The following is a 12,828-nucleotide window of genomic DNA, read 5'->3' as shown; positions in this document are numbered from 1 at the left end:
TGTGTGGATGGACAGCAGCTAACCACAGGCAGGTTATGTCACCAACATGTCGAGCACTTTTACCACACAAGAGTTGGTTCAGCTGCTGAAATCTGTCACTGAAAGTTGCCATCTCAACTGGTGAAATTGCTAGCTGCTGCTAACAATGATAAGCCTGGGGGACACTTTAGAATGTGACATCCCTGCTCCTGACGCAGCGCTAAATAAAAAAAATCTTCATGACAGAGCGCTTCAGGGTTAAATGAGGGTACAAGCCAGTTATAAGCAACCTGAAGATGAGCAAAACACACGCACACACACTGAAAAAGTTCACTCACCTTGACATTTGGATTCTTCAGGATGAATCCTCGGTACCAGCCTGCAGAGACAAAGCACCATTTTAATTTCAAGCATGTCACCATGAATAATACACCTTCAAATCTTTATATCTGGCTCAGACTGCAGGGCAGAAGAGGATATATAGAATACTTTACATTTAATGAGAGAAGGAGAGGGATGGAGATGCAAATGTGTGTGTGTGAGAGAGGCTGTGTGTGTGATTTAATGACATTAATCCAATCTTTCTGACAGCTGCACTTAGAAACACATTTCATAACAAGCCCACCAGACATTTTTTCCAACTCAGTGTCATGTGAATAGGGGACTGAGACATCTCACTGCCAGCTGAATAACGGTTCACTGCCAATAAAAATGTAAGCACCATTTTCAATTTTTTTTTCATATGTCATAGGAGCCCTCAAGAGCACTGCGGTAGGAAGTAACTTGTTGTTTTCATCAACTTGTTTGCAGTGACCTTAGGCTAACACATGAAGAGTGAAGGGAAGAACCCTGTGAACCGAAGCCACTGAAAACCCACAATGACTTGTCCTAGCAGGTGTGAAAAAAAAGCAGAGACCGAGAAAAAGGTGAAAAAGCTGCAGCTTGTATAAGCTCACACTCGTCTCACACCATTACACACTCCAATCTGGGCTCAAGCCAAATTAGGACGTGCTTGATGCTTCTGCAAATCCCAGTACCGAAAGAAACAATCTAATACATTTATATCAGAGCTTTTTGAGCTGATGCTCTTTTCCAAACTGACGATTTAAGCTTATTCCACTGTTGCAGTCATTGTAAGTCCCTCCAGATAAGAGCATTAGCTAAATAGCTCAAATGTAAATGCATTAGATTATTCTAATCACTGTTGGGTTTCGCCAGAGCATCTGTGACTTAGGTAGTATTTTCTCCCTGATTTGTTTCAGACATGCACGGTCAGAATAGCATTGAGTAATTTGTCTGGGTCTGCTCTGTGGAACACATGCTCAGTATTTCCTAGATGAGTCATTTTTTCAGTCGCAGAGGTCATCTACTATAACAGCTTTCTGCAAAGTTACATGTCAGGGAAGGATAACAACGTGTCTGTAAGAGATCAGGAGAAAGTGATAACTAATCAGTGTTTTCAAGCAGTGCTTCCCGACCAGGGTCAAGCCTACTTCTACTCTCAGGGATACGTAAAGATTTATTACACACATTTATTGTCATAATAGCCACACAAAAACACAAGTGACCGCACAGTTCACACCTTCCACAAACCATAACCCGTCGTAACACCTGAACACCACGTGTTGAGATTCAGAATACAAAAAACCTAGTTATCAAGCTAAGGAATAAACTAAAATAGTTTGCTAAAAGTATGAATAAATGCTTGAAATACTTAGCTAAAGGTTAATGGGTGAATGGCTGAAAAAGTTTGATAACGATAATGGATGAACAGTTGAAATAGTTAGCTAAAGTAATGGATAAACTGTTTTAATAGTAAGCTAAAAAAAAAAAATAGATAAAGATTTGAAATGGTTAGCTAAACATCAAGGCTAAACAGTTAAATTAGTTGGCCAAAAGTAACTGGCGAATTGTTCGAATAGATGGATAAAGGTAATGGATAAACTGTTAAAATGGTTAGCACAAAGGGATAAACTGTTGAAATAGGTAGAACTTCTACCTATTTCAACAGTTTATCCATTACTTCTACCGTAGAAGTAATGGATAAACAGGTGAAATGGTTAGCTAAACATCATAGCTAAACAGTTGAAATAGTTAGCCTAAGGTAATGAATAAATGCTTGAAATAGTTTGCTAAAAATATTGGATAAACAGTTTAAATAGTTAGCTAAAGTAATGGATAAACTGTTTTAATAGCAAGCTAAAAAATAAACATTTGAAATGGTTAGCTAAACATCACAGCTAAACAGTTGAAATAGTTAGCCAAAAATAACTGGTGAATTGTTCGAATAGTCAGATAAAGGGAATGGATAAACGGTTCAAATGTTTAAAAGTAAGGGATAAACAGTTACAATAGTTAGCTTAAATGGACAAACAGTTAAACAGTTGAGTAAGCTAAAAGCAATGGATCTTCTGCTACATTTGTGTACAGGCCTGATTGGTTCGCAGTTTGATCACTAGATGTCTTATCTTTCAACTGTATTCAATTGAATGTAGGTTGCAAAGGATTTACAAATCATGGCATTGTCTTTCACTGCATCCCAACTTTTTTGGAAGTAGTGGTTGCAGTTAGCATCATGCATAGTTGACTAAACCAACTTAAACACTGACTATTTATTTCTAAAGACAACAACATGTTGAACTAACATTTACTAAATTTAAAATGAACACATTGGGAACATGAAACACTAGGTGGGGTCAACAAAGGTGTAGGTTACAGGAGCTCATCTGTTTGGGCTGTAGAGGTACATGAGATATAACAGGTTGTGAACCACTGTTTTACATCCCACTTTACTTTATACTGAGCCAAATGTATTCACTGCTGTCAGGAACCGAACATAAAGTTCAAGACTGGTTGACGTGCCAAGTCAGAAATCAATTACTGAGGCGGTGCCTTTACAGACAGGAGCCACATGTCAGCAAAGACACTTTCATGTGATAAGCTTGTGTGTTTTGAAGTGTCAACAGTATCAACATGAGGCAGACCCATTAGTCTGTCTCCTCGACTGTCAGCAGCCCGTCTCAGACTCCTCGCTGCTGGCAGGATTTTGATTCTGTTCCTCCCTTCTGGGCCAAGCATTCCGCTGGCTGTGCTATTGTCTACTTCCTCTGGGCCTTTTACCGCAATATCACAACCCTCTGACTGGCTGCACGACTGACTGCTCGACTCGCTGACGCGCTCACTCTCTCGGTTTGAGTGTGTCTCCCAACAGGAAGTGAGACAGAGTGTGTCAAGAGCTCCGGAAGACGGAGGTGTGTATGAGTTCTGTGCATGGTGGCTTATTTGTGTCAAGGTGTGCATAAGTGTGTGGCTTTGCTGTGGTTAGATGGTTTTATATCACTCTGGAAATTTCAAAAAGGCAGAGGGAAAGAGGAAGAGTTTAAGCGAAAACAGAGTAAAAATAAGAAGCTCATATTAGAGACAGCAAAAGAGACAGCATGGAAGAGAAAGCAAGTAGAAAAACAGACTCAGCGTGGGCAGGAAGGCGGGAAAAGCAGCCAGTCTGTGGTGCAGGAAACAGTAGCAAACATGAATTTTCACAGGCGTTCATCACAGACATGATGCTGCTCATTTCATGTGCAAACTGTACCACAATATCCCTCAAAAACTATATGAGAAGTGAGATATCCAGCAAGTAACTTTCCATATCAGATCGACACACATCAAAGCATCTTTGCTTGTGTTTGTGCAAGTAAATTGTCTGTTTCTGGGCCTGTTCGTGGTTGCATGCATAAATCTATGCATCAATGCAAGTGTGTGTGCATGTGCACATCTTTTGAAAAGAGGAAGTGTTCCCCAACATTTTGCGTGTGTATGTGCATGTGTTTACTTCACCACTCATGCAAAAGCAATTGCTTTCCTTAAGTGTAGTATTCATTTTCACTTCTAATGGGTTTTTTTGCACATAGAGCAACTTATTTAAAAGTAATATACACATACTAAGTGTTTGCACTGTACCTTCACATTTCTCCAGGATCTGCACCGTGTCTCCGATTTCCAGTGGCAGGCCATGCTGGACAGTCCCTCGGAAACTGGCCAGCACTACAAGAAAAAGAGGCACAAGACACCCACATGAGTTATTTTAGCATTTGAGTTTATTTATGCAGTTAGAAAAAGGTCCTAAGACATGAGCAGAGTGATGCAAAAAGCCTTCTGGAAGATCACAAGAAGAATAACAGAGAGAGAGGAGGTGCAATCAATAATCTGTGTAGGTGAAATAAAATCAAAGCTTATATAAATAATAAAAATCTCTGTATTTCTGCACCAACTCAAAATAGACACTAAACGCACTTACATAAATACATTCTGTGTCATACAGAGTGTATGAAGCTGCATTTTTTTTCAATAACTACCATTTAAAGACAAAACTTTCAGTGGAAGCATAAAGAGAAAGATGAAAAATAATAACTTTTGGACCGTTAGAGCAAACTGAACATGGGCACATTTGCAGTAATCAAAAACCACCCACTCAGTCCTGAACACTCAGGAGTCATAAATCATTTTTGCGTGATGCAGCGATAGAAGGAGTGGCCTGTTTTTGATTCACCTTGGACTGTTTACTGTACTAATTCCTACCCTGCTGAGACAGCAGCCAGCAGACAGACTCAGAGACACATACAGGTGGTAAAATAACATCTCTACCAGGTTCTACAGACCCGAAACAGCCCTTTACTGAAATAATGTTTACATGATGAAAGCTCTGCAAGTGGACAGGGAGGAGAAATGACTCTTCCAGTGGACAAATATACGGATATATCAAGTTTTTACATGCTTTCTATTTTCCAAATCAAATCAAAACAGATGGAGAGCAGATGTAGGGGTGGACTTAAAGAGGCAAGCTGCTTCTTAAAATCTGGAAAAATAACCTCTGGTGAAGTTCTAAAGGTTGGAGTCCCTATCAGTATCACTGGCAGAGCTTTTTAAAACCAGTATTGGTTTAATGAGGGAAAATGTACAGATTATCAATATGGCAGTTGATATAGTGAATTTTTGAGCTGGAATAAAAACTGACCTTTTCTATGTGGATTGCTTAACGACCGATATGACCGAGTGGTCAGTCAATATTAGCCTACCAGACATATTGTGTTGATGTAAATCTTGTCCAATTTGTGCTAAAATGAAAACTTTTTATTTGCATATATATGCAGAAAAATATGTTTGGGTGATTTGAAAGGTGTTTATAAACATGAGTGTAATGGTAATTTACATGTATACAGTTGCATCTGAATACATTAGAATATGATGGAAAAGTCAATTTCCAGTAGTTCAAGTCAAATAGCCCCAACCAAGTATTGAGTCATATAGATTACATACTTTTCAGAGGCCAACATTTCCATATTAAACATACTTTTTAAAATTGGTCTTTTGCAATATTCAATTTTTTTGAGACACTGAATTTTAGGTCTTCATTAAATGTAAGCCATGATCATTATAATTAGAAGTAATTACATAAATCAAGAGATGAAATGTTTCATTCTGTGTGTAATGGATCTATATAATGTGTTATTTCCACTTTTTGAATTGAATTACTTACATAAATAAACTTTTCCATGATATTCTAATTTATTGAGATGCACCTGTATGTACTATATTGGCAGATATATTGATATTGAAATTGTAACTCCTTAGTATCGCTTTCAGACCTGAAAATCCAGTATCGTTCAGGCTCTAGCTATGACTATGGAAAGGTACATAGAAGGCTGCTTTCTTATTCAAATAGCTTCATTAAAGAATATGCATCTCAATTTTACATTTGACATACAACATTTGACATTGTCAAGCATTTCTAGAAATGAAAATAATTTAAAAAATATTCAATAAACATCAGCACTGTATGTTCAGTATCATTGGTGCTGATCATTTAAATAAATACATTTTTTAAGAAATAGCTAATACGATTTCTAAATGAACCCAAGCTTCTTCTTTTTTGCATTATATGTTCTGTAAAATAAAAAAAAATGTATCAGTCCATATCAGAGAACATTAATGCCAATACCAGTAGATGCATATGTCTGTAATAGCTCAATATGGCTCTGTAACAACCTGAGGCTGTGAGGTTGTAAGGCAGGGAGGATCTGATTAAGGAAACTAATAGAGTTGCACTATGGGAGGTGTATGATCAGGGTTCATGAAGCTTGAGCCACACTAGGGACTGAAAGACAGGATATCTCTGCCTCCGCAACATCATCCATTTCGTAATCTGTCTCTTGTGAGTTCCTCAACCTTATGGAAGTGCAACACTCAAACTGCTGAGTATCCCTTTACGGAGGAAGGGAGAGAAATGATGTAAAGAACAGATGGGGATCTGTAGTAAGTGGCTACATTGAGCAAAGCATGCTCAGTGAGACTCAAATACTGTTATGAAATGGAGAAAAAATCTTAATCAAATTCATTTCGAGACTGTTTGAGATGATGAAATAAACATATTAGGATGGTATACAATTTTTCTAATTCTTCCAGACGTTTGGCATGGATTACTGAAATATAAAGGAGAATAAGTAATGACTACCTCTAGTTCTAAAGAGAGAAGCTGATGGTCCATTAGGAGTGAACAGTACTCTGTGCTGTGAGGGAGTAATAGCCATCAGCAGTGAGTGTCAGTTGACGGCTCTTCAACCAGCTCTTTACACAGCTCTGTCCCGCTGCACACACACTCATGTGCACACAAATGAATTAACCCACATCCTTAAACCTGCATGTGCACACATATGTCAGATTTTCACACGGATACAGCAGCACAAATGCTGACCGATCCATCCACACGCAAACTGTACACTGTAATAAATTATTCTGTAGTCATTTCATTTTACTTAATATATTTGATAAAATGTATTAAATATAAATGTGTCCTTGATTTTGATTTTGTTTAAGTAACTTTAATATAAAAATGTTTGAGATAGAATCTACTTATTTTGATCACATTAAATATAATCTTTATGTGTATGTAATTCTAAATCAAGAGAATTTTGAATGAATCCAACACAATAGAATTAGTCTGTTTTTAATTGACACTTAACACTTCCTGTTAAGTTGTTATTGACTCAATTTGTAACTTAGTTAGATTTAATTAATAATATTGCATGCAATCTGTTGCCTAAATTTTATTGAGTAGCTATTGTTTATCTTTTTTTACAGTGTATAAATGTATACACCAGGCAGCAATTTCACACAAGCAGCCTATGCAGACAGTGATGTATGCAGGCACACACACACACACAGACATGCATTTACACTTGGACACACACACTGGGGAAAAAAGGAAAAGCTTCACTGGGATTTGGAGTGGAAACGTATAACAAGAGTCCCTGCCATGCAGAACTGAGAGGGATCCCGCTACAGCTAAAGTGTTTAGAGAGAATTTCATTTCCACTTCCTTCCGGGGCTCGTCCAGTGTACCTGAACGCACCGTCCAAACAGCACTGAGAGAATTTCCCCTGCTGGAGAGGGATTATATTCAATCCAGCACAATTTAAAGACACAGTGAATTGCACCAGGAGAGCTGGAGTACAAACACTGTGAAGACACAAGTGATGTTTTCACATACGGGGAGATACTACAGGTGAACAGGGTACAAATTTAATTAATAGGTATAACCATTAAACTTCCACAGCTGATACCTACATTAAGACAATTTTTTTTGTATAACAAGTTTTCTGTAATTTTATGTTTATACGTGCAAATGAGGCATTATCTTATTAAATATGTGTTAATTCTCATAGATTTCAAGAAAAGTTGAATAAATCCAGGTTCAAAATTATTGTTTTATTTTGTAGACATATTACAGTCAAATGTTTTTGCAGAGGTAATTTTAGATATTTGTCTTTATCACTGCATGAATGAGAAAATACTGTCAACAGACAAAATTTAACAGTTATATAAATCAGGTTATGAATGATATATGAACAAATTACCCGTAAAAAACCTTCAGCATACCTGCTGGTTCATTATGAGACAAACTCCTTAAAAGATGAATTATTTTAAATTCCCTTCATTTTGCAAGACGCAGGTGGATATGGTGAAACAAATTAACTAATCAATATCGGCATGAAACATACCCCAGTTTTCCCCAGTTAAGGTGGGCAATAATCCGTTTAAACTGCCCCACCTACTGAAAACTGTGTGCTTTTTAAAAATGAAAATTGGCAAAAACAAAAAATCATCTTCACTAATAGACTAAGCTGTGCTCAAAGAGAAATATCAGCAGCAAACCAGAGGTTGACTGCCAGAGGTGCTTAAGTTTTTATTCATTTAAAAAGAGATTCTGGCAGAGAAGCCCACTACCCCAGAGAGGATTCAGTTGAATTACCCATCCACCCACTCTCTCATGTTGACATTCAGATCAAGTCTGCTGATGAAATCAAACAGCAGCTAGACACTCTGCACCGTCTGTAATGGTGAGTGTGTTAGTCTGTGTCCTCGTGCAGTTTATGCTGAAGCTTGGCCAACTCCTTGTTATCCCTCACGCTGCAGAAACACTATCTTTACAAGGGATTTGTCACATGTGCACATCTGACTTTGTAATTCATTCAAAAGCAACCACTCGCGCGCACACACATGCAGTGAAACCCGAAACTTGCCTACTTTTTTTTTTTGTAATTCATTCAAAGCCCAATCACTCACGCACACACACACAATCACAGCAAACACACACGTACACTCTCAAAGTGTGCCTGACGCATGAATTATCCAAGTGACTTTCCCAGCTGCAGTCAACTAAATTATTCAGTTTCAAGTCGCCTTTTTTTTTCTGCTGTGAAATGAAAGCTTCCTGCCTTGACGATCCACAAGCCAGCTGCTGTCTGTCTGTCTCTAACTGCCTGTCATCCGTTTGTCTCAGTCTATCTGTCTGTCAACTGTCTAGGCTGGCTAAGTGCCAAATGATGCAGCGAGGAGACAGGAAAAAGGTGCTTAAACATGAGGGAATTGATTTGTTGTTGTGTGGCTTGGAAATTGTGGGATGTGTGATATTAAGGCAGAAAAAGGAAGGACAAATGTGGCAAAAGATACCATTCATGGCTGTTCGACCACAGAGTTCAAAAACAGGCATAGCAGAGGGGAAATCCTATAAACACACACACACACACACACACACACACACACAACACATACAAATAAAAAAGCAAGTCCAAGTGGATGCCACTGGTGCATGAAGATCAAATTGCATAAATTGAACAAAGGCAGACCTGGTGATGCTCAGATATGACATGAACACACAAACACTGGTTGTCTATTGAACCAGTCAGACCCAGTTTCCAGATGGCCTCCAATGAGCAGCATTACAGCCAGCAAAAGACAAACTCTGATCCTTTCTGACACGCCCAAACACTCACAGCCTGATTCTGCGTGACACCGCTCCACTGGGTCATGGAAAGGACATTTCTATTCTTGAGCAGACTATCGTTCACCAAACTAGACATTACACAAAGATGGCAACCTGGAAGAGCCGCGTACACATGGATAAACAAACAGAAACACAGGAACAGGAAACATAATGTGTAATGTATAATGACAGTGTTGTCAAGAGGAACCGAGAGAGGCGAGAGAATACAAACTGAGAAATGCATCAACAGAGGAACACAGAGTCAGAGGGTCTCTGGTGGAGAGCTGCTGGTCTGACACTGATGCAGTGTGTCACTGGGTCTAACATGGCAGCACCATCTCAATCACTCCACTTGAGAACGTCACTTTGGGATCCCAGCTTGTGTGAAGGTCATAAATACAGAGAACATAATGAAGCTTGGAACAAGGTGAAAAGTCAACATGACATTCAGTGAAAATTGTAATGGTAAAATTATTATTTGCCAAGTACTTACTACATTTTTAAATAACAGACTTATATACAGCTAGAAGGACACTTTGAGAGCACAGACCTCCGCCAAGGCCGCATACCCGATCTGCAAAGTGTGTATCCACCAGGCTTCAAAATGGAATGATTCTACCTTGACCCATACTTCACCCTTCTGAGTTTTCTGAAAACTGGAAATAAGTAATTTTTCCGTAATCTTGCAAACAAATAAACCAAATTGAAAACATAACCTCCTTGGCAGAGGTGTACCTGGAGATACATTCTAGGCGTGTTTCCATTAGGGTAAAGAGCGGCCGCTGGGAAAGTCTCAGGCCACGCCCTCTCAAATGTCCGCTCCCTCGGCCTGTCTCCATTACAAAAAAAGGCCCCAGAGGGATTTACGAGAGGTTGGTGATGTATGGTTTTCAATCGTCGCGTAATCACTTAGCGACAGTTTCGCCGTGACGGATTTAAATGGTAAATGGACCTGCACTTATATATTGCTTTTCTAGTCGCTTTGCGACCACTCAAAGCGCTTTACACTACAGACTGCGCTCATTCACCCTTTCACACACACATTCATACTGGTGGCAGAGGCTATCCTTAACAGTGCCACCTGCCACCATTGGGAATTCATTCACACACACCGATAGGTGTAATTTGGGGTTCAGTTCTAGCTCAAGGATACTTCGACATGTAGGCTGTGACGGTCAGTGAACCACCAACCCTTCGGTTAGGGGGGCAACCCACTCTACCAACTGAGCCACAGCCGCCCACGAATTTAACATGGGAGACTCGCCAAACGTAAACAATAAGGTAAGAGACACAGAGATGGAAGGAGCAGAGCTGCTGTCCTTTTTACTCGCTTACTCGTTCATGCACATGGCGGCCATGATTATGGAAGAGAGGAATTGAATCCTCTCGCTACTTTGCTGGCTTTTAAAAATGGTGCGTGTTGTTGTGCCGTTGAGTACTACGTCACATCCTGCTTAGCGTTCTATCCAATCAGCAACCAGGCTGTTTTCAGGGGGAGAAAAACAGCCCTGCTCTTTGACAGGGCCAAAAAACGGCACGACCACTAGGGACGGCTCATATTCAAATTAGGGGCGTTTGGCCGAGTGAGACCCGTTTCATTCCAGGTATTCGACTATAGTGGAAACACACCTTATGCTGAAGCCTGTCTTGTGGTTTTCTTTTTACTTATTTTAGGTGTCGGAAGTGTTAAAAATCACACCCAGCCAGAAAGGAGTCTTGTTATTTTAACTTGATGTACATTACACTGGTAACGACGATGTAGACACTATGTAATGTTCAATACATTATTTATCACCATCTGCTGTGTATTTCTGCTTTAGATTGTATGTTGCTTGTTCTGTGTGTTTTTTATCCTTGCTGCAGTACAAATTTCCCATTTGGGACAAATAATATTTGGGACTGTTAAACTTCAGGTTGGGTCTCTTTTCCAAAAATGTCACCTTGGGTCCTTTGGAACGTGAGTTTTTAATTTGTGGCATTGCATAGACTAAACGATTAATTATTCAAACTGATTGATAGCTTCATCAATAATGAAAAAAGTCATTTTGCAGACCGAACTGACACATCTGATCAAACAACCAAAGCATGTCTTCATTAACTGATGGCGACTTTGTCCACAGAGGATCTTGAAGTCAAAGGTTACACTTGGATCTCTTTAATGCGCTTTCACCTCGCACTAATCCATCAGGACTTTATGCCTGTTTGCTAGTGCATTCTGCTGAGTAAGTCGAGATCCCTAGAAAGCCTACTGGCTCGGATTAGGCTTGCATGTGTTTTAGGCTGCCACTTGGAGTCAAAGCCTGTCAAACCACGTTACATTTGGTTTGCTCTTGCTCCGTCTAAGCCCCTTAGAAGAACAAACACCGCCACAGGCCCCGACTAAGAAGAAGTGCTCCTCCTTTAAAAAAAAATTTAAAAAACGAGTGGAAGAGGCAGGTATGCTGCCAGTGATCAAAGCTTGATATTATGTTGCTGCTAGACTCAATTTTACAGAGATTTCACCATTAAAGTAAAAAAATATATTAAAGACGCATGAAGAAGCAGTGATTTGTGTCTCAAAGCCTGTGGCTTTTGCCACTAAATCACATGGTGAATTTAATTCAAAGCGCCCGTTAATGTGCTTTTTAACCTCATTAGCCTGACCCTTTCTTCTCTCTGAACTGATCTGACAATGATTCACGTGCATAATCCACTCCTACATGTTAATTATACAGCATTCATATCATTAATATGCTAATTTGACAACACTGCAACTGGTGGTGCTCCACTGGCCTCCATTGCTGCCAAAAGTAAGGATCATGAATATCTAATCTGTGCGTGGGAATACACGTGTGAGAATTATGAAACATGATTTGTAAGATGAGCACACAGTTTAATGAGTTGATTTCGAAGAAGAGAAGCAGAGTGATAACCAGAATGGGGAAGCAGGGCTGGGTTTTTCATCCTGTTTCTGACACATTTTACAAGGTGAATACTTTGGAAAAGCATTCAACAGGCAGAACTGAAAGTTAACAAACCAATAAACTTTCTCAGTTCCTCATGCTGCACTTTGGCGTTCTGCACGTCCGAAAAGCCGAACACTGTCAAAACTGCACTTGCCAAACCAAAAGTGCCCTTTTTATTCCAGCAATGTGACTAAAACATTCCTATTCAGACCAAAACTAGCTCAGCTATGCTTTTTCTTAGCCAACTCCATGCACACTGTGTTCCTTACCAAAGGCTTCAGGCATTTATCTTTCTATGTGGTGGGGTAAAAGGGGCTAAAATGCCTCAACGTCATGTCAAAATATTGCAAGTGTCCCGCTGCCTCATGGATCCAAGCAGCGAGTCTGTGGTTAACAACAACACACTCACTATACTGTAAAAAAAAAAACCACAACGATGTGTGTTTATGCATAAATGAAGCACGCTTTCAGGCACAAATACACACAAACTCACATGAGTGTGACAGAACAGGAGAGGTATCTGACAGCTTTAGTGTGAGCTGGAGACAGATTAAGTCAGTGTGCGTGCACTCGAGTGCATCAGCA

At 39.5% G+C, this 12,828-nt stretch overlaps 1 protein-coding gene across 1 annotated transcript in view; it reads right to left on the bottom strand.

The window, feature by feature from the left end:
* Positions 1 to 12,828, bottom strand: part of dock4b (dedicator of cytokinesis 4b) — a 163,293-nt gene that overhangs the window by 118,097 nt on the left and 32,368 nt on the right. The window contains 2 exon segments of the mRNA XM_059325448.1: positions 318 to 358; positions 3,937 to 4,020. Of these exon segments, the coding sequence (XP_059181431.1) occupies positions 318 to 358; positions 3,937 to 4,020 (125 nt within the window).

The sequence above is a fragment of the Centropristis striata genome, chromosome 22 (genome assembly GCF_030273125.1).
Source record: "Centropristis striata isolate RG_2023a ecotype Rhode Island chromosome 22, C.striata_1.0, whole genome shotgun sequence".
Classification (NCBI taxonomy): domain Eukaryota; kingdom Metazoa; phylum Chordata; class Actinopteri; order Perciformes; family Serranidae; genus Centropristis; species Centropristis striata.
Note: the sequence above shows the minus strand (reverse complement) of the source record. Positions and strands in the feature narration are given on the sequence as shown.